This window comes from Rhea americana, unplaced genomic scaffold, assembly GCF_003343005.1.
Source record: "Rhea americana isolate MKP2758 unplaced genomic scaffold, rheAme1 scaffold_383, whole genome shotgun sequence".
In the NCBI taxonomy this organism is placed as follows: domain Eukaryota; kingdom Metazoa; phylum Chordata; class Aves; order Rheiformes; family Rheidae; genus Rhea; species Rhea americana.
The window spans coordinates 198,475-219,963 of record NW_028186516.1 but is presented as its reverse complement, the minus strand read 5'-3'; the positions used below and the strand labels follow the sequence as shown (position 1 = coordinate 219,963).

Here is a 21,489-nt window from a genome sequence, read left to right as displayed (position 1 = left end):
TGAGTTGAAGCCAAGGGTTCTTCCTTCTGGCAGAAGACCAAGGCTGAGCCGTGCTGAGGAGAATGTCYGACACTCGGAGCAGCCTTGAGGTGATGCTGTCAGGGTTCAAGGTGCTGCAAATTCTTTGTTTCCCTTAAATGACCTTTGCTTGCACATGACAGCCTGCACTCAGCTGCAGGCTGCTCTGCATACTTCATTGCTTCGGTGAGGAATCCGCTTTCCTCTACTGAGAGGCTAAGGCTCAGACAGATGTTTCTTCGTATCCACAGAGCATGATGATATAATTGGCAGAGCCCTTGGAGAGGAGCCATCTGTATTTCTTTAGGGGTCAGCCCCTTCCACGCCAGCTTTTCTCATCCTTGCAAAAACCTTCCCCTTCTGCCTTTGTACCAATTTCTCCCTCCCTTCACTATCAGTTCCTCTTCTGCAGAGCGCTTGTCCATAGACTGGGTACAGCAGGGACATGATGCAGAGCACTGCAAAGGATTCAGAACTGCTCATCTTGTTGCCCCAGCAGATCTCATCCAGTCTGTATGGGCTCAACACTCTTTTTGGCATTTTTTCACCAGGAAAAACATTTACTTTGGGAGAGGAAAGAGGAAAACAGAAAATAAGCTCACACTCACAAATTCAAAGGCAAACTAGGGACTCAGAAATCCTCTAGTGCCTTTTTGGATGATTTCATATCTAAAAGAATGAGTCCATAATACAATAATGCTGATTCTGACATTTAAGTATTTACAGTGGGATCTTTTGCAGGTGGAACTTAGGAGGAAGGAAAAAAAAAAGAGCAGTTCAGGGGGCAAAGGTTTTGTTTAAAAATGTAAAACAAACCGTAGCTTAGCACCATTCCCACAGAAGAGCAAGAAAAGCAGTTTATTGGCTTCACATGAGCGCTAGAATATCAAGACAGCGTAATGAAGAATGAAAGTATCTCAGGAAAAAAATCTGAGCGAGTAACTGCTTTAGTGAAATGAATCTTCCTTCCTGCCTGGTTGGTAAATGATTAGAAATTGAACACAAAAGCTGTATGCTTGAAGGAGAGACCCCAAAGCTGCAAACTCCAGATAGGGGCAGCTGTAGAGGCAGGGACCATGGGTTGTGCACTGGTTCAGAAGCCAGTGTGGAAGAACAGGGATAGCTCTTGCAACTGCAGTATGACTTGAAGTACTTTGTGCTCTGCAGAAAGTTCCTGGAGTGAGGAGACAGCACAAAAGGATTGCACCCTTCTTCACTTCAAAAGCTGTCATTAGCATTTAATTTTTACCTCTTAGTTGCCAAAACAGGACTTGTACTTAGAGTGTCCRTCTCAGGGAACGAGAGGCGACACGGCAGCATGCCCAGGAATATAAAAGCTGACGTCAGATTTGCACACGGCCGGGAAGGTGTATCCGCTGCGGTGCCGTTGCGCCAGYCAGTAACTTTGCTTTTCCACTTTTTCCTCTTTTGTTTTAGGGCCGTTGCATCAATTTCACCAGAGTGAAGAACACAGAGGCCCCACCTAAATATCCACTCAACAACGCCTACCCCGCATCTTGTCCACCTCCAGCACCCATCTACAACCCCCCGCCCCCAGCCCCAATCTACACCCCGCCTCCACCCAGCTCACCCACACCCCCCACCCCGTCCCCATCTTCCACGCTCCCGCCGCTCCCCCCGCCCCCCCAAGCGCCACCTCCCAACCGGGCCCCCCCTCCATCCCGGCCCCCGCCTCGCCCGGCTGTCTAGGGTCAGCCTTGCTCCCGTCTCTCCCAGAAGTGTTCCAAAGGCTTTTTCAGCAGTACTGTATGACATCCATCTTTGTGGGGAGGGGGCGGCGGGCGGTTGGAAGAAGCCGGACTGTTTTTGAAATGGGTGATAACAGAACGGACCACTTTGTAGTCGTCTTTCTCCTTCTGTTTTCTTCTTTTTTTTAATCCTTTGTGCATCAGTGCCACCAAAATATCAAAGCAAAAAAAATCCAAAAGACTCCAAGAACAGGGCAAATAACTGAAGTTCCTTTCAGCATTTCATTCTTGTCCCTGCCACTTCACAGTGCCTTACCATGGTGAGACTGAAAAAATGAATGAATAACTAGGGTAAGCTCTCAGGAAAAGCAATCTCCCCCCACCAAGGGAGGACAGTAAAAGACTCTTGCAGGAGCAGACATCCCAACTAGCTACTTGGAGACGATTGCACAGACGTCGTGGTTCAAGACTCAAGGTACGACAGAAAGCCAGTCATGTCTCACTCACATGCCAGCTGCCAGGCAAATAATAGCAACAGCAGGTCTGCAAGTGTAAAAACACTTTTAGATCCAGAAAGAATTGATGACAAGCTGCTGTTGCCGTGGACCATGTGTTGGAGAAGGGAAGTTAGTATCACCTTGGAGCATCCAGGAATGAGAAGGGGTAGGTCTCTGGTGTCTGGATTTGCGTATGTTAGTATATGGAAGTGCAGGTGAATGAAAATGGAGTGCCACTAGGAAAATGAATCACATAGAAAAGTAAACCAGTCAGTATGTCCCCGAGGCTTTGACTCCATCCCTGAGGACAAGCAATAATTCACAGCAGGCCAGCCTTCAGTGCTCCCAATGGGACAGAAGAGTACACAAAAATTGAGCAAAGGAATCTGGGGAAAGTATGGTTGACAGAAGCATTTTGCATTTAGTTGAGACTAATTTTTGTCCATCTAATTAATCGCTCTACTGAGTTCAGCAGTGTAATTTAATGCTGTTTTCCATTTTAAAAGGAAAGTTTCTGAATATAAACAAGTGGTTGGGTATACTGAGTTCTTTAAATCCAGTCTTCTTGGGCTTCTTGTTATTGTCAGTTTGAAATTATTACCACTGATGCATTTCTATTTTTCTGTAAATTACATTCTTTTGCCCTAAAAATGTTTCCACATGGATTTTTGTTTTCCTTTTCTCAATAAGTAGTGGATGCCTTCCAAACTCACAGTGAAGACRAGCCAGTGTTCTTACTCTTGTCAGCTCTCAACAACATCACTTTTATTAGCAATTGTTGATGAAGGCAAAAATCACACACACGCAAGATGGGAATCAGTCTTCCAAGAAATGCACTGGCTGCATTTCTGCATGCTTTCTCCACCTTAATGGATCCCCACCATATTCCAGAATACTGTGTATGCACATGTTTTAACCTATAGCAAACTTTCTGAGCACCTGCCTTTGCAGCACAGTGCTAGAAATAGGTGAGATCATTCAGCACTTCAGCCAAGCCTCTGGCTCCCTAGTTTACTGTCAGGATCAGTTCTCACAAAATGACTCTCGGTGGAAATTACGAAGTCATAAAGGTAAACCGTCTTTGTAGCTGCAGTTCTATGAATATCTAAGGGTTTTCATGCTCATATAATTTTCTACCAGATAAAGAAATGCTTTGCAGGTAAGTGCTGTTGGAAATACTAATTCTCGCTTTTCTAACAAAAAAAAGAAAAGAAAAAAAAAAACTCAAAAAGGAAAAAGAACAGACCAGTTAAAAACTCAATGAAGACTTGGCCTGGGGTCCTTTTGGTAAGGACATTTGTGAATGAACCTGTACCATGAGACTCAGAGTCAATCTGACTGATCCACCAATCTCACCCACAGTACAGAGATATGAGATGATACAGCAATTACGGCGGATCTGAAGACTCATTTTACAGCCAAGTGCTGGCTCTTCTGCAAAAAAGCTGAATGATTTACCCACGTGACTGTTTTGTCTGCAGGCAGCACAGAGCAGTCCCCAGTTAGGAGCAAAACCAATAGTTTTAATATTCATTAAGTCAGATAGTATCAGCTACAGGCCATGGTTAGTTCAACAAGATGACTTTGTGATGGTCAGGTGGGACTGGGAAACTCTCAACACCCTGACACAAGTTTGACTGGACTCTCTCTTATGACGGATAGGATCTAGTTAAATAGTTGTTGATTTGGTGTGATGATGAAAGATTAAAAACTGGGTATACTGTAGTGCAAGATCAATTGATATTTATCCTAGCAGATCGTCAATATTTCAAAAAAGCTTGGAAAGGAAATTGATTTTCAGCAATATGGCATTGAGGTTTTTTGTGTTTTTGTGTGTCAGTTAACCAGTAAACCTAAACCTACTGCTGGGGGAAAAATAAAAGCATTGTGTACTCCGTGATTAAAGCTAACTTGTTGCGGATTTGTATACAAACTTTCATTCTGTTCCCTAAATTAAGGGGGAAGAAACCCTAACAGTACAAAGGAAGCAAAAGAAAACCTAGATCAGTAGAAAAAAATAGTGATTATAAAATACCCTCATCGAGTATATGAATAAAAAACAAGCTCCAAATTTTTTGTTGTACATATTGTTATTGCATGCTTACCATATGTTAGATGGAAGCATTTCCTATCCAGTGTGGATAAAAGAACATTTTTCAAGTTGTAGTAAATTATTATAAAGCCAATGATATTTCATGGCATGTTATTGTATCAAGCTGTGCTTGTTGTATTTTTTCTTTATGGTTGTATTGCTTTTTTATAAATGTACAAATATTTCCTATAGTGACGAATACCTATTTTACATAGCATTAATTGGAGCACTAGAACTGTAAGCTATATGCGCCCTTGATCCATACGCAAGGCGTTCTGCACACCAATCCGGGTGAGATATGGCCGGAGTGCAGCAGGGACAGACAGACCAACTGTTCCTGCTTACAAATGGGGTGACGAGCTGGACACAGAAGCACGCTGCTGTCAGTGAATCAGTTTTGCTAGACCCTGACTAACATTCTCAGAAAACACAGAGTACGTGTTTGGAGACACACTTCGTATCTGATCTTGTAGTTAGAATCGACCTAAGTGTGCCTGCTAAATTAGCATCCTCAAAGGTATTGCAAGTGCTTTTTTATAAAAACTATACTCTTTTCTTATGCCAGTCCCTGAAGACTAACTTACAAACCTGACTTCAGCCAACCAAGAGCAAAAATTTGGGCACAAATTTAAATCAGCTTCCCCTGACATTTAATGCTATGTAAATGAGGTTGAATTAGCTGGTGTACTGTATACTGACATATGGTACCCTATGTATTCTCTGTCTATAGATCATTCCTAGAAACACATTACACAGGCTATCAGTCCACACTAGCCAATTTTAAGTAAGTGTTCATTGTAGATCAAAAGGAGTTGAGTGGCACTACATCCGCTGTGCAATTCCAAAAGACTTCATCAGGTCCCACTGTGCACATGCTCATATATAGCATTGGTCTAAACAGCAACAAACAGATGTCTGATGACATTAAATAAAGAGTTATGTTTTATTTGCTCTAAATAGGTCACTTCAACTATTCCTGTTGTTCTTAATTCATGCAAAACTCTTTGTCAGTGTTCAAAGGACTAAGCAATTGCATTTGACAAGGATTCAGTTTTTTGAAGGATTCTGTATTTTGAAGCATTCACCCACATGAACCTTGGTAGTCTTCAGAATTCTCTCTCTGCTTCTAGGTGTGTTAAGGCTTCTTCTGTCACTGTTTATTTTGGGAWGGCCGGGGAACGTCTGCTTTCCGAGAGCTCTGGCAAGGTTTGAGGGTAACTAGTTAGTAACATTGCCTTAAACGTGGTGCTGATGCAGCAAAGGAAAAGAAACAAGCCTCCTGTTTCAACATCAAATTAAGTTTTGTCAGTTCAGCCAGTGCTATGCAAAGATGTTTTACTCCCTCTGTTTGTTGCATGTGTCATTTGTTAAATTCGGTCGTTACTCTTGCTGACCTTGATGTTACTATTAAAGAACTACACAAATTTATGCTGGGCTCCAAAAGATTCATTGACTAGGTAAGGGGAACAGAGCGGGAGACTGGAGGATCCTGGTCAACAAGTTTTCTCGTAAAACTGATTTTCCATCACCTTGGAGAATTAATGCTTGGTGATTTCCTTCCTGACAGACCAGAGCGCTTGTATCCGACACAAAAGCATTCAGAGAGGACATAGCCTAAACAGCCTGCTCTTCTGCTGACATCTGCAGCCTCGCCTTCCAAATACAGAGTAACTTTTCATTTCAAGCAGCTCAGCTCAGCAACCTTTAACACAGGTGACTTTTAACAAAGGCAGTTCCTTCATACAAAGTCTACAAGAAATAACTAAGCGTGTTTCCACCCACACTTGCTGATAGTCCTTCTTYCTTCCTTCCTGCATAACCATCATTAACCCATCTGGATTTTGATATGGTTGGAATATTTCATTCCACAAAGAAGATTAACACAGCACAAAGAAATTCAGTGTCAACACCCTGCCTTGTTTCAGCAAAGCATGTAAGCCCAGGCATTTTTGCCTCCTCGGAAAATGTGAGGTAGCAATTTCCACAGCAGGTCTAGGCTTAGTCAGGGATCCTTTTGTTTTTTACATGAAACCTGTATACCTAGCAGATGCAAAGGAGGAAGCARCACTACTCAGCGAGTGCTGCTCTCTGACTCTGACAAGAACTGCTTATTTATGGAGACTATCAAGAAAATCCATAGTTACTCTTCTCAAAAGAGGACAGCTAAAAAAAGAAAAAAATAATAAGGAATGTTAAACTGTAGCCCAGATTCAGAAAAGGTGGTGCAAACCTGCCCAGTCTTAGTGATAGCTCCATGTTTTTCAGGGCATGTATTTGCACAAAAACGGCTGTGCAGCTGAGCTGCATACAAAATCCCGTTGTTACATTGAGCAAAAAAAAATGAAAAACATTATAGAAAGAGGCAGGCAGGCTTGTTTGCGCTTTCAGGCAACTACCACCCTGACTACCTCAGGAAACCACCTGCTTCCTGAACCTGATCCTCAGTCCAGAAAGCACATGCTACTGGCCATTTCAGCAGTCTGCATCCCTGTGCCTTCTTGGGGGCACATTTGCCCCCAAGACAGGACACTTTTGGAGCCAARCTACCACAGAGCAAGGAGAGGTGCACACAAGGCCTTTTTGTAGCCCAGAGCAGGAGGCAGCATGTGGCCACCCCCTGGTCTTGGGCTTGCTCCTAATTAGCCACCTGYGTCCCTCAATGAGCCCCACCTGGAGTGGAGCTGGGCCCTGGGCAGTGGCCCCTGAGGGAGAGAGTGGGTGGCTTTGGGCCTGTGTGAGGTGGTTTTGGAATTGTATAGTGGTGCACACACTGCTCTAGGATCCACAGCCTATCCACAAGTGGAGAAGGAAAGATCAGGACTATGCCTTCAGCAGCTGGAAGGAGCCAAAATGGTGAGTCCTGGCTGGGCTGCTCCAGCAACTTCTTTTATTCTCTTGTTGAGGCTGCCAGGGAAAGGGGCTGCTTTCACCAGGGCTTTGCAGCTCCGGGCTGGAGGCTGTACCAGGGTGTGCGGTCGAACACCTCCAGTGGTGGGTTGACTCCGCAGGGTCACAGCAGGGCTGATGCCCAACAAGCAGTGGGGAATGCTTTCTTTGCCCCCTGGGCTGGTGAGCTAACTGATTTTATCTTAGCGTTCGAGTACCCAAGTGAGGTGAAGAGAGCAGCCCCCTTCCTGAACAGCAGTTGTGTTTATGCTGGGGGGGGGGGGGGGGCAGGGGGAGGAGGGTCTGCTCACAGGGACTTTCCTTACAGATGAACCCTGGTTATTCCTCTAGAAGCTTATCTGGCTTTGGGCAACCGAGGAGTTCCTTATTAGGCTGGAAAGGAAATTTGGGGGTTTTCTAATTCTGGCAGAGAAAGCCTCTTCTGAGTCATAGATGGGGCTTTTGTAAAGGGTTTGGTGGAAATACCAGTGAGACTTGAGCATAATCTGATCCTCTTTTTGTTAGTGTTGCTGGATAGAGTAACACAGTCTTTCTTTAAAGAGATAGTTCTAAAAAGCTGGAAAATAACATGAGCAACTRAATAAATTGTTTTGGGCATGGGGAGTGGCTAAAATTCTGTAGCATGCTGCTGGAATAAGCTGCTGATACTTCTTAAGATTATTTAAGTATYTTTTAATATTTAAATGCTTTCAAAGGTTCTTCTTGCTATCAGGAGAAGGCAGAATATTTTTGAAATGCCAGATTGCCAGGGAATGTGTTTTCTGATGCCACTATGCCTGTAGAGACGTTGCTTAAAGGTGCATGTCCCTGATCATAGAAGAATTGTCCCCTCTGTCGGGGGTATTTTCCCCACTGATGCCATGGGTGGCCTGGAGCTGTAATCCAGGCTGCGCTACCTTTAGCTGTGAGYTGATACCATCTCATGAGCTAACTATGCTGCAGCCTGAGCAGGAATTTTCCTAGTTCTTCATAGACATTAAATCCTGGGGCCTGTCCCAGAGCTGGAGGAATTAATAGGGCTGGAGAAAATATAGCATGCTAAAATACCATGGCAAGTGGAAAACTGAACTTAGTACATGAGGTAACTTTTACTCGCAAGAAAGCTGTGGACTTGTATGTTCTACTTTCCATTCCCATTTAAAATCTTTCCTGGCATAGCCTTGAAGTGAGCTGCTGTATATCTTTGAGTGTGTATGCCTTTAGCTGCTTACAGAAGATGCTCAGTTTTTGTGCTTATTTATTCTCGTGTTTTCGCTCTTGTGGTCTTTCTGTACATCCAAGCCCCACTAGTAGAAGATTGGGAATGGAGGTGTCAGGGACTGTTTTCTAAGCATTTTAGTTYTTACTCAATGGCAATTCCCTGGGAAAGTAAAAGCCAACTTGAAACAGAGTAGGTCTGCATTCCTTTAATCCATGTTTGGTCGCTGGTGACATGTGAAATGGGAGCATGTCTGGCCTTAAAAAGGTTTATCTGCTGGTCAGCACTGCCCTGTAATATCCTATTCTATCATTGCTGTGACTGTGTAGGCAAACCCTGAATTATTTTTAAGAAAAGCTGGGAAAAATCTCCTGGGAAATKGAGTTCTTTTTACTTGGCTCAGAAATGCCCAAGTTCAGTTAAAATTAGAATTTCTGTAGGTCTCAAAACTTCAGTCAGACTGGACTGAAGAGGTACAGCTGAGGAGAGTGCTGGTTTTGTTCCCCAGGTTTTCCTTCCGCGCTTATTCTCTGTGGATGCCAGGCTTTGCTGCCCTGTCACTAAGACAGGGCTCACAAGCACCTTGGCGAGTGTCATTTAATCGTTTCTGCATGGAAAACCCAAATCAGTGTTCCCTCTGTTCCGCTTGGCCCCAGGTGTTTGCCTGTTGGCGCAGGGTGCCGACCAGAGTGTTGGGGCAGAGCTGCTCACGGGGCAGCAAGTCCCGCCTGCGCTCGGGAARGGCGCCGGGAGGCATTCCCCGGTGCGGTGCGTTTGATGGATCCTCTTTCTGGGCGACCCCTTCACCATTCGTGGCCGTGTGAACGGCCTTGCCCTCCCCGTTCAGACTGGCACAGCAGGCTCTCCGGTAACTACAGCAACGGCAGATGTGGAAAAAATACTAGGAATGGATCGAAGGTATTTTTAGCTGTGTCTAATGCAATGCAGCAGCAAGGAGCAAAGGGAGCCGGTGTGATAGGTATGGGCAGTGTTTTCACTGACTGTCGGAAAAGAGCCCACAAGGCAGAACTTGAGAATTTCTATTTTGACATGATACAGTGTGAATTGGTGGTAGTTACTCGTTTGGGAAAAGACTACTGTGTGTGTCCACGTATGCGTGTAATACTATGTTGGCTTAAAATAGTAATGATTACAGACACATATTTCATAGGCTGTCATGGAAACTGGAGAGCCCTGCAGTTTCTAAAAATGTATTGAAATAACTGTAGTAGCATCAGACAGTTTTTTGTTTGTTTTCTTAACAGTCCAGCTCAGAAGGTCAAACTCTGAAGTCATTCTCACTTGTCTGCCTCTGCTTCTGTTCCTGTCTGGGTAGGGATGTGGGTGGCTTGGTCCACACTTCTTTCCCAGTCCTGCTTGAGATAATCTGGTGACAGTATTTGGCTCAGAGTGACTTGCAAAATAAAACAAATACTTTTTTTTTTTTTTAAGGATGATATGGAGGTGCTTAGACTGCCATGTGAATAGCCTGTCTTCAAAACATGACAGCAAACTAGACCATTATTTTCTTCTTTTTAGTTGTAGGAGATCTTATAAGCTGCTTTTTTAGGAGACTGAGTCATTTGCCACCTAAATATGCAGTGAGCTGGGAATGCAGTTTCAATTTTTGACTCTGACACTGAATGATTTGGGAGTAGACATGACATGAGCATTCTTCAGAKGCAACAAAAATAGAGTAAGTTCTCAATAATTTTGTTTCTGGCCTCTTCAGCTTTACAGGCAATAGGATTTTTCTGGCCAAGGTTGGTGATGTTATGAAATCAGGTTCCCATGCACTTTCCTACTCTGCATGCAGTCTGGTCTGTAGGTGCATCCACAGCAAGAGAACCATTTATATCCRATAAACCTGAGATGGGAAACTTAACACTGGTGATGCCAACCAAGACAGCAGCAATCTCTGCTGCAGACCCTGAGAGCCAACTCCATCTGGATGGAAGTATGTCCAGGGTTCAAGAAAAGCAGGATTTGAAGGATATAGGGAGGAAGCTCCTGGAAAGGAGTTGGTGGTAGCACTTGTTGCTTCAGAAATAAGGCTGAAGCTCAGATGAATAGATTAGCCATTTACTATGATGAAAAAGTTCTCTTCCAGTAGTTAAACCTAACCCTCTGCTGCCTCGCAGGCTATTTCCAGCCAGCACGCACATTCCTCTGGCATTTGTGGTTAATGCCTGGACCCAGGTGTCTCACATATACACTCAAGAGGTTTATGCTTCTGACCCCAGCTTTTGTGCTGACTTTGTGAGAGACCCCTGCGCATCCACTGTGGTGCCTCTGTCCTTCAGGCTTGCAGCAGGTCCTGGAGCCAGGCTCTCAGCTAATGCAAACCACTATAGCTCGATCTCTGCTTCACTGTTGCTCTCTTAGGGCCTGCGAGACTGCATGGTTCCCAGGGCTTTTTGAAAAAGGAACCCAGGAGTTAGTTCCTGTTAACAGGTCACTAGCTCTTTAAATATCTGAGCAGTCCCTGTAGCAGGCAGAGGAAAGTTTAGGTAATGCTGCAAGTATGGAGGTAACTCTATCTGCTTATCTGAGGCCAAATTGGCAAGGTTTTAGAGAGTGCCCATTATAAATGGAAGACATCAGAGATAGTGACTAAGAAAGCCCTGCTCTGGCTGCTAATCCTGACTGGATGCTAGCAGCACACCATCCAGGCTTGTGTCTGCGTGAAGGCTGAGCAGGCAAAGGAGTTGCCTGCTGGGGGCTGTTCTTTCTGACTCATGGGAACAAATGAAAGGCAAATGTTAAGGGGAAGCGAGGGCTTAGGTTTTCAAAAGTTCTGCAGACATTTCTCAGAAGCACCTTGAAATTTGACCTCATCAAAAATTGTATCCTATGATCTGAATGTTCTCTACAAGCTGTGAAAACTCCCCAAATTTCTTGTTAGTCTGTGCTAAGTGGAAGTGCAAATGTATCTTCGTTTGTGTTTAACAGCTCTGATTTAGTGTGTTTTGGGCATGTCCCTTTGTCCCCTTTGCGCCATTGCATGACATGGGCATACTCTATATTGTTGCAATGCAGATGGGAAGCACAGACAGCAGCATTTTGTGCTTTGCAGAGGCACTGCTTGGCCTTCAGGTAGCCCTGATGTATATTCGGAGGTTGGTATGGAAGGGTTTCTGCCAAGACAAACACTCTAGGATACAGGCCTTGATATATAGAATGCCTTAGAAGGGAATCTGGCTCTCCTTGCATTTGCAAAACAACTTTTGATTTTTTTCTTGGCAAGAGCTTTCTTTTGTCTCCAGACATGTTGATCTCGTGCCTGTTCTAGCTACAACTCCATGGCCATGTTCAGAGCCTTCCAAGCCTGACTTTCAATAACAGATTTCGTCCTAAAACAGAATGGGCTAACGTGTCATGTATACTGGGCAGCTGAGAGAAGCAGGCTCATGCACATGGGTGAATGCCAAAGAAATGCCATGTTCACTTTGTCCTGTCCATCTTTTAAAAGAAGTAGTTGCAAGCAAGTTGGAGGCAGCAACAGTGTAGTTCTGTGCCTGATCTTTCACTCTCAATCTTGTAGCCATTACCTTTTGGAGTGAAAAGGTTTTCTGGGCGCTGTTTAGACAGCCTCTTGAAAAGCACCGCAGGAAAACAGCGGGGCTGCACACAGACTGTACTGCGTGTGTCCCTGACTTGGTCTCTGTTGGGCAATGTGTTTGCGGATCTCTCCTATCTGTTGCTCAGCAGCAGAATATTGTACTATCGTGCATATACTCCCTTAGACTGTGCTCACCTTTTAGGGTGAAGTACCCTATAGTGGTAGGTGGCATAAATTAGAGGGGTCTTGCATCGTAATTTCTAGCAGACCTTCTAGCGTTTGCTCAATCCATATGCCACCATCTCTAAAATGGGCAGAATTATACAGCTCCTGACTGTGGAAGTAGCTTGTCCAGCACCAACACAGCTGTCTGCATTGCAGTGAGCAGACTGAGGAAAAAAGGGGCTTGCATTTGGAGAAGGCTACCAGTGCTGTAAGTGCTGGGGCATCCTGCCACTTGCAGATCTGCAAGGATTTTTGCCTGAATAAGGACTACAGGATTTGGCCTTTGCTTTATATGTCTTTTTCGAAATGATTTCTTACTGAAACGATTTGGCTGAAACACACACCAGCTGAAGCCAAGTGCTGGACCACCCAGGCCAGTGGGCTAATCCACTATGGCACATTTTTACATTCCCACAACATAAAATTAAATAAATAAGAACCAGACTAGAATGTGAGAAGCAAAAGAGAAGGCATGAATTGCTGGAAAACAGCCAGGGAATCAACTGATTCGGTGGGTTAAATGCAGATCTTGACCAGAACAGTAGTTAGGAATCGCGTTAGCTGATGGTATCTTTTAATACTTTGGTGTTAGAAGCAAAATTCATGAGACTAACAATCTGGGTTTAGAGAAAGAACTGTACTGTTGCAAATGTAGCCTTCTCTTTAGCTGTCCGTGCATTAGCAGCAGAACAGCTCTGAAAGATTGGGGACAACACAGCTTAAACAATTTACTGCGTAGGATTGCCAAGGCGGAAGCAAAACTTCTGCACGGCTGCAAGGGTCAGCAGTGAGCTGAGCCGCTGCGACTGCGTGGGGCTGCGCTGCTGGGACAGTGCAAGTGTGGGAGACAAGGTGGTGAGCGCGAGGAAGAAGAGCACAGCCGTGGAGACGTAAAACGCGTTAGCAGGAACCACTCATGTTTGCTACTCCCCTGCCCCGTTGTAGAGTTCTTCTTTACTCATCTGTTTCAATATTTAGGGGAGAGAGGAATGATGATGAAAAGCCAAAAGCAGAGTATGTTTTAATTTCCCTAAAAAAATTATTCGGGTTTGGGCTTTGACAGGCAAGCTTTTATTTATTTATTTATTTTAATAAAAAAGAGAGTGAGAAAGAGATTTTTCTGGAAAAAAAGAGTATTTCCTGAAAACTGGTTTGGCCAAAAATGAAGAAGGAAGCCTCACATTTATTTTATTTTAACTAAATGCTTTTTTTAGATTTTTTTTTTTAACTCTCAAATATTACTATGGGCTCTGATGCTCATCTCTTAAAACATGTCAGGCTCTCTGAGTGCTGGCTGAGCCAGGTAATTTTCATGCAGCTTTATGCATCTCTGCTCTAGAAGACTGATTTGGTAGATGCTCATGCTTGGAGGCTGTGGGACAGTTTCTCTGAGCAGTTTCCCCTACTGACATGGTGAATGGTGACTGAGGGTACATAGTATCTTGCAGGAAGTGTTCTGCAGCCTCCAGAGCTACCTTGTGCCCTGGTTTTGCTTTCAGTAGGGGCCTTCACGCTCTTCCACCAAGTGAGCGGCTGATCGGGGTCAGCAGCTGGCAGTAAAGTCCTTCCCCAGACCACGGTAGGAGATGGTTAAGCAGAACTAATTTGCAGTGGTGATGTCTGTCTGTCTGTTTGCAGCCAGCTCCGTGATTAATCATTCACTGGAAAGTTGGGTTTTTTCCTCCACCTCCCTTTCTGTTGAAGAGATGAGCTGTGCTGAAAGCCATTTCTATGCTCATCCCGCTCCTCAAAGGGTTTGCAGCTGGGAAGTGGGATAGTCCGTATACTGGCAAGTTCAAAATGCTGCAGTTTGCTAATACATAAATATTGCAGGATTTCACAGTTGCTTCCAATGCCTCARGGAGGACAGGAGTGTATTCAGCCTACTGGAGGATCTTTAGGCCATGAAAGGCAGGATGGCAAATGTTCTTCTCTCAAGCAGCACTTYCCTTGCACAGCTGCACAATTCTCCAGTGAGAATCGATCTCCTTATAATGCTTTTCATCTGCAGACAAACCGTGGGAGAATTCAAGCAGACAGTGGACACGTTTCTGCCCTGTTGGTCTGACTAGAGCTACAATTTTGTGGGGAAATGCCAGGCCTTCTCTGTGTCGCTTTAACAGTCTGATTTGGATACGTATGGTGCTACTGGGTCTACAGCCACATTGACATACAAACGGTGTCAGCTAGATCTTCCCCTTCTTCCTGCAGAAATGACCCTGCTAAATGTAAGGGTGTTTTTTCCTGATTTCCCRTTGCCAAGGTGGGAGGAAAAGTAACGGTCATTCAGCCTTTCCGTTGGTGGTGTTGAAGGATGCATTCTCTTGTCTGGCAGAGAAGTTGTCTGCAAAAAATTGCTTCTGCAAATAACTTTTTAATGCAATTGAGTTGCATGAGCAAATTTGCATTAGATCAGGCCCTCTGAATCAGAGTGGCTGACGGTCTGGTGACCAATGCGAGTGCACTGAGAGTAACTCAGCTTGGTCTTTAGGCCTGTGTGCAAGGCTTTTGAAAACGCTGCAGGGAGGAGAGGACAAACTTGCTTCCACATGTGCACAACTGTTCTTCATTATCCTTTAAAACGTGGCCCTGGCAAACAGCAGCCACCCTGTTGTTCAAATGGCAGAAAAAAACGAGCGTATTTCAGGGCTAACGTGGAACGATGCGCAAGCAGGACCACACTGGCTTAGGAGCGACCGTTTGAATTGYGAATGGGACTAGATGGAATGGCGGCACTGGGCTTGCAGGGATGAGATCCCTTCCAGTCCTTCCCGGCCAGCCTGATCCAAAACTTGCTGAAGCAATTGGAAAAATTTTCTTTTTACTGCACATTGTCTTACATCAGACCCTAAGCATCTGTGTTGCCTCTGGGTGTGCCTGTATGAATTAGCATTATGAGACAGGCAGAAAATTCATCCAGTGTCTTCAGCAGATTTACCTCTGCACTGCTGCTGTAATTAATGTTTCCTCCTATTTGCAGTAGGTTGACCTTTTGCTAAAGAATGAGCTTGTCTGCTCTTCTTTTAATTTTAYCACGTGCCCTGGAGGCACAACTGACTATGCAGCTTCCTAGCCCAGGTCAGTCAAAATGGACAGTTAGTTTAGATATTCCAGGCAGTGGATCTGGGAGTTGTTCCCCCAGCCCTGTTCCCTTTCTGGGTCATTTTATCAAACTGGGATAAGAAAAGATCACACAACAGAGCACTGGGTGGAGAACTGGGGACTGTCCAGATTGCAGCCTGAACAGGACATAGTATCAAGTTCAAGCTCGGTGCTCAAACTTGACTCCAGGCCTGCAAAATAGTTACAGCGCTGCTATTGCTAGAGCTGGGCGTAGGATAAAGGATTTGCCAGCAGGACCCCTTGAATTACACTTTTTCCCACTTGATTTTTCAGCTGGTGCCTAGAAGGGAAGTAGAAAGGTTTCCTAGCGCTCAGGCAAGCGGAAAATAATTTGTAACTCAAACAGCCCATGTGCCAGAGGTTTTCCATGCTTTGGAGAGCACTGGTGTTGCTAGACTTTATACAGCTGAGTGTGCTGGGGGGCTGGCACGCAGGCTGTGTGTTGTCTCCTCCATCCATCCTCCCTCCCGTGCCCGCCTGGCTGCGCAGGGCCGCAGTCGCCATCAGGCTTCCAGCAACGATGGGGGCTTTAAAGCTAAAGGGCTGTCGGCACCGTTCCTGGCAGAGCTTCTGTGCTGCTGGCCCTTTCCAACCAGTCTGGCCAGACTTCTTGCCAGTGTAAGTGTGAGGGACGCTGGTCTGTCCTTGGAGCAGAGCAGGGYGCAGTTTGCTTTAGGCATCAGCCTCGCTTTCTGCCTGGCACCACTGAAAGCAGTTGGGGTTTTTCTTTTCCATTTGCAGTGTGAGACTGTCCAGCAAACCCTGCACACTAATGCTCAGTCTGGTGCAGAGTCTTTTTCCCAGCCTGTATTTAACAGCAGAAATTTGATTTTCTGCCCTTCCATTCACAGCAGGGCGACAGCTAGCAGAGCCGCGCTTGGTTTTGTGGCTGAGGAATTGGATCGAGGTTGGTAGGTTCTGGACTCGATGCCCAGCTCTCTTGCTTACTCCAGATAGGAAGTCTGGCAAGTTGCTTAATGTCTCTGGGCTTTGGTGCCCTGAGGAAAATGGGGACTCTGATAATCCTGCTTTTAGCAGATTTTGGGTGCTCTGGATACGATGACAGGGCCAACGCCGTATCCCTTTRTTGCAGAGATTTGTATCAGCAAAGCTCTAAGCACTTTGAAAAAGGGCATCCATCTGCTCTAAACAGCATCCACGTGAACACTGCATAGGCAAAGTGCTAGTAATTGTCATGGCTAAATACTTTGGGTAAATCCTGCTTGTTTTCAGACCCCAAACCTCTTCCTGGTTCTGTCTTTCTGTGCAAACTAGTTCGTCTGCCTCTGACGGTGGTCACTGAAAGCAACATTTGCCAAGCAGTAAGCGCTGTGACTTATACCGTGTCATCCAAGTGAAGCGTAGAAAGCGGTTCCCATAAAAAGGCGTTTACACCTAATGGGTTGCGTTTCACAAAAATGAAACTTACTCCAGAAAMTGAGAGCTAAGTATTTCTTCTCCAAGAGGCAAATCTTTAAGACTTGATGGCACAGCCCAGGAATAGAGGGGGAATTCAACTGGGTAGAAGTCAAACTTACAGCTGGATGGAASTGTTTCAATGGAAGATTTTTTGTCTGTTGGCTTTCCCTACCCCTTTCTGAAAATGTACTACTCTGCTCATCAATCAAGGCTGAGCAGTTAAGGCCACCACATTTTCCCCAAACTAATGTGGGATCTGTCTTTGCTGCTGCCTGAGAACCATACTTCTGGGTAATGGTGCACCCATGCTTTGCCAAGGGCTTGAGGGGTGTTTCTYGATGTGCCAGGCCCATAGTTTTAACACCAAGCCACCCTTCCTCAGATGGTTTTTCTCCAGTCCCAGGAGCTTGCCACAAATATTTCAGCAGCATCTTTTCGCTTGCTCTGAGCACAGCCAGAGTGCAAATCGCTGTCTGCACGAGCTGTGGGCTGTTCAGAGGGAAAGCTTTCCTGTAAGAGGTGGTCAGAGGAACAAAGATGGGCTGGTTCCTCCTTTCTCCTCCCTCCCGCTGCTGTTCAGCTGACTGTGCAACTGGTAAAACTGAGTAAATCTTCAACCTGGAGCATGACCCAGACAAATGCTTTTGAAAAGATTCACAGAGAGCAGGGYGCACACTGCTCTGACATGTTGCACCAGTTTCTGTTTATTTATTGAGTGACAGTAAGTTTGCTGGCTATTTTATGGGGTGAACACCCTATAAAAACCCTCCCTAAATTTCCAGTTTCTCTTCTCCAGTGATTTATCTGCCTCTCCCCTCCCCCATAAGGCMATACACCAGCCCAGAGTGTGAATTCTTCAACGATTCACCAGCAACACAAACAGGGGGTTGGCATACTSTTAAACCCCTGCCTGATTCCCGACAGGGGCAGTATATGATTAAAATACAGCATTGCTCACTTCCAAAGAGGGCTGCTGCGTAGCGAGGCCCAGGCGAGGCTGCTTAGCRCCGGGCTCTCCTTGCAGGACATGCCCTCGCTGTGCTAGTCTGTAGGCCAGAAACTCGAATCCAAGCAACAKGGGTCAAGCTGTCAAACCTCTCCATGAATCTCACTGAAAGGGGGGAAAGGGGATCGTGACCTTAGCGTTGTTTCTCGGCTTGTGGCAGGCGGGAAGGGAAGGAACCAGCCAAGAAAAGATACACTGGCATTTCCAAAGCAGAATGCCCTGTTCTTGGCATGTGGCTTAAAGATATCTGTGGAGTCTTTTRTTGTTTAAAAACTAAAAACAAGGCAAGAGCCAAAGTGCAAAATGCAACCAGCAGATACAGAATACCTAATCTGTGACTGCTGGTCACTTACCTAGTGGGTTTTCTATGCCTAACTCAATGCAAAACACTTCTAACCCCGGGCCTGCTGCGTGGCACAGAGCAGACAGGACCTGAGCGGGCAGAGAAGGTGACAGCCCAGGAGAGTTGTTTCGGCTGCGTGCAGCTCGCTCRTGTTGCTCCTTTTCCTCGAGGCGCTCTCGGGCAGCTGCACGCTAAGCGCTTTGCTCACGCAGCGGCGAAGAGGCGGTGGCGGTCACTCTCTGGAGGCAGCAATGCGGTCCACCTGCAAAGAGGACAGGCAGCCGTAAAGAGGAGAGCCCCTCGCGCGGAGAGGTGCGCCCGTGCGGTGACACCCGCTCCTGCAAGGGGAGCCACGCTGGCGCCTGGGAATAAGGCAACAGCCAGTGGTTCAGTCCTGTCAGCTGCGGAAAACAGTGTTGGGTTTGGAAGATTCCYGAGATGGGATATCTGATTTCTGCAGGGTTCATCCTGGGCTTATGCAGAGGAGGGCTGTGTGTGCGCAGGAGAACAACCCGGACTCGGTGGGATTACTCACTGTAAGAGTGACACTACAGGAAAACTCGGCATGWAGGGGGCTTAATCCTTGCTCTCGAGGGATGCATGATGCAGCATAGCTTGGGTCCTTCTCTTTCTTGCCTAGCTGTGACAGCCGTGGAGGTTAATGCCACCTGCTCTACACCTTTGGGACTGGGGGGCGGTCTGCAAATAGCTCTGCAGGCCTGTGGGGGACCTGGGCACCTGTGAAGCAGAGATGATGTTTTCGGGGCACCAAGGTACAGTTACTGTTGAAATGTGTTGGGCAGGCTTGGAAACCAGGTCATTTGCACTGAAACTCTGCGCTGAAATTTGTGTCGTCTTGGCTGTTGTTTCTCCGTGAAACAACATTGCAGTGGGCCTCTGAAGGTTYGGCCCAGAAGGGACTGAGGAGCTGGGGAGTGCACTGGAGTTCCCAAACTTCTTTAGGGGAAGATGAGTATCAATAGCAAAATTAGCAATGTCATTGCCAGCCCTGTGTCAGGCTGGGAAGTGCTTTGAAACAGCTTGTGGATTGTGCAGGAGGCCTCGCTTTGGGCTTTTTGACCTGTTTCTGTTCTGGGAAGCAGCATCCACCCGGGTTAGGCTGTCTGAAGACTTGAGGAACTACAACTGTGCACAGAGCAATACCTGCTCCAGGGAGGCCACGGGAACACAGCGAGATGGGGATCTCACTGTTGCTTACAGCAGCTTATTTAATGGGCTATGTGTGCGAGCGAGCGCAACTCTGCCCTCGTGGCTGGCACTTCGAGCTGCTGAAATACAAAAGCAAGGCATGAACGTTCAGAGCAACTGAGGTTTTGGAGGGAAGTGTCTACAGGCTGGCACCTTGGGCTGGCATGGTTGAACGGAAATCTGTTCCTAGAGCTGATGGCAGGTGAGGAAGGGACATGGTTAGGATTGGTGTCTTYTGGCTCTACGCGGAGGAAGCGAGCTTTGTAGGGTAGCTGTCAGCAAAAGCCTGGAGCTCAGGCTTGCATCTCGGGATACACAACCTCTTGCTATCCCACTACCACTCCCTTGCTGGAAAGGAGACCTGAGTTTCATTCCTCCTGTCCCATGGCAGTCTTGCACTGACAAGTCATTTAACRTTCCTGTTCCTCTGTTTTTCCAGCTGTAGAATAATGGCAGGTATTTTCCTCTGGGACTTTATATAGTGCTTTCTGCAGTCACCAAAACAAGAACRTGTCAAAGACGAAGCGTTCCCAGGCTAGCAAGCCCTTGCCCCAGCTTTACGTTTCCCTGCTTGTTCCTACTCATGAGAAAAGTGTTCCTTAGCTGATGTTTCCAGAGTGTTAAAGCCCAGGTCACACTTCAGTTTTTTCCTATGCAAATAGCACCCACCCACATCTACTTCAGAACAGCTTGTCTCAGAGCTGTGACCAGTGTACCTCCAGTTATCCAAAAAGCCCTGGCTGCTGGCCTGCTACAAACCAGCTGGTTGCATCCAGCTGGTGCATTAAATTGAAGACAGCTACAAATAAATTACTTTATTGCCTTTCCATGTAGGCATTGGCTGTGATACCATTTGGACACGTGGCARCTCAAACAGGAGGGGTAAAGTGATGAGATACAGAATAGTTCTTAGAGAGACGTCGCAGAGTTTTTATGCTGTAACTGGTTTAGGAGCAGGTTTGAGTTGCCRCTTTCCCGTGTGGCCACCAGGATCCATGCCTGCCTTTCTGCAGCGCCTTGCGCCGCACAAGGTGGTATCTAAGGACTGAACAGTAACTTCCGAATCTAGGTGAGGAAGGGCATATTCAGGGCGAAGGACAGACGTCCTTTTCTGGATCCAGCTGTGCCYGAAGGAGAGGTTCTTGCCCCAAACCCTCTCTTTCCTTCAGCCTTCGGGAGATAACTGTCCTGTGGCCTCACCACCATGAAGCCAACCCTGCAAGTGCTCCCTGAACCTGTTCCTGTTCCTATCAGCCAGGCTGGCAAAGCCCTGGGTTGGAAATCATGTAGCTCACACAGGTGATTCTCAACCTCTTGCCGCTACTAGAGTGAATGAACCTCCCTCCAGAAAGTGCTGGGACCACGACCGGGTTGGATAAACCCTTGTTCCAGGTCAGCAGCACCTGGAGGGGGGTGAGAGGAAGATGAATTAGTCCCTGCTGGTCCCTACCCTGATTCCTGTGGCTAGACAGCCCTGTAGCAACAACTCCTTCCGAACCCCAGCCGCTCTGCTCGCGAGCAGGTGCCTTCCCGGGTTGGCCTYACGTCAGCCTCCGGGCCGCTCGCCCCCGCCTCGCTCGGGTGTGCTCCGGCGGGGACGCTCCTAGAGGCAATTCCTTCGTCCTGCACGTTAAGCTCCATCGCGAGCCCTTCCCAAAGGCCAGCAGTCTGCCAACTCTGCTGAGAGAGGTGACGTGGCTCTCCCAGAGGCTCRAGTCCGATCTCCTTAGGGCCAGGCGCTAAGGGCTGCTGCTCCCCCATAGCAACGCGACAAGCGAGCGCTGCAACGCGGCCTCACTGGGTTGGGGAAACCTGTGTCTCCTCCTGGTGTGGCTGAGTGGGAGTTCCTCCTGTGTACGTAGTTCCTAGCTTTGTGCAGCTCTGAAATCCCCACTGAATTCCACCTGGCAAATAGCTGGCTGCAGAGGCTCGGCGTGACGCTGGTAGAGGTGCCGCGCTCTGAACGTGACCATTCYGTTTTGGCTTACGCTGTGCATGCTTCAATTTCAAATTTTTAGTAGTCTTTCTAGCCACRTTTGGCAAAGCATGTCTTCCTGACAGCAGGAATTGCTGGAAAAAAGCAAGAAGGAACGTGAGGCCGTGCCAGAGCTTGGAGCAGGGCGGTCTGGCTGGTGTCCGCCGGGGCCGTTCTGCCTGTTCTGCTGGTGCTGTTGTGCTGGT

At 46.7% G+C, this 21,489-nt stretch overlaps 1 protein-coding gene across 1 annotated transcript in view; it reads left to right on the top strand.

Annotated features, from left to right (window-relative positions):
• Positions 1–5,744, top strand: part of ANTXR1 (ANTXR cell adhesion molecule 1) — a 101,187-nt gene extending 95,443 nt beyond the window's left edge. Inside the window, exon 18 of the mRNA XM_085313376.1 lies at positions 1,456–5,744. Within this exon, the coding sequence (XP_085169502.1) occupies positions 1,456–1,728 (273 nt within the window). The 3' untranslated portion in view covers positions 1,729–5,744. The remainder of the gene's footprint in view (positions 1–1,455) is intronic.
• Positions 5,745–21,489: the final 15,745 nt, after the last annotated feature.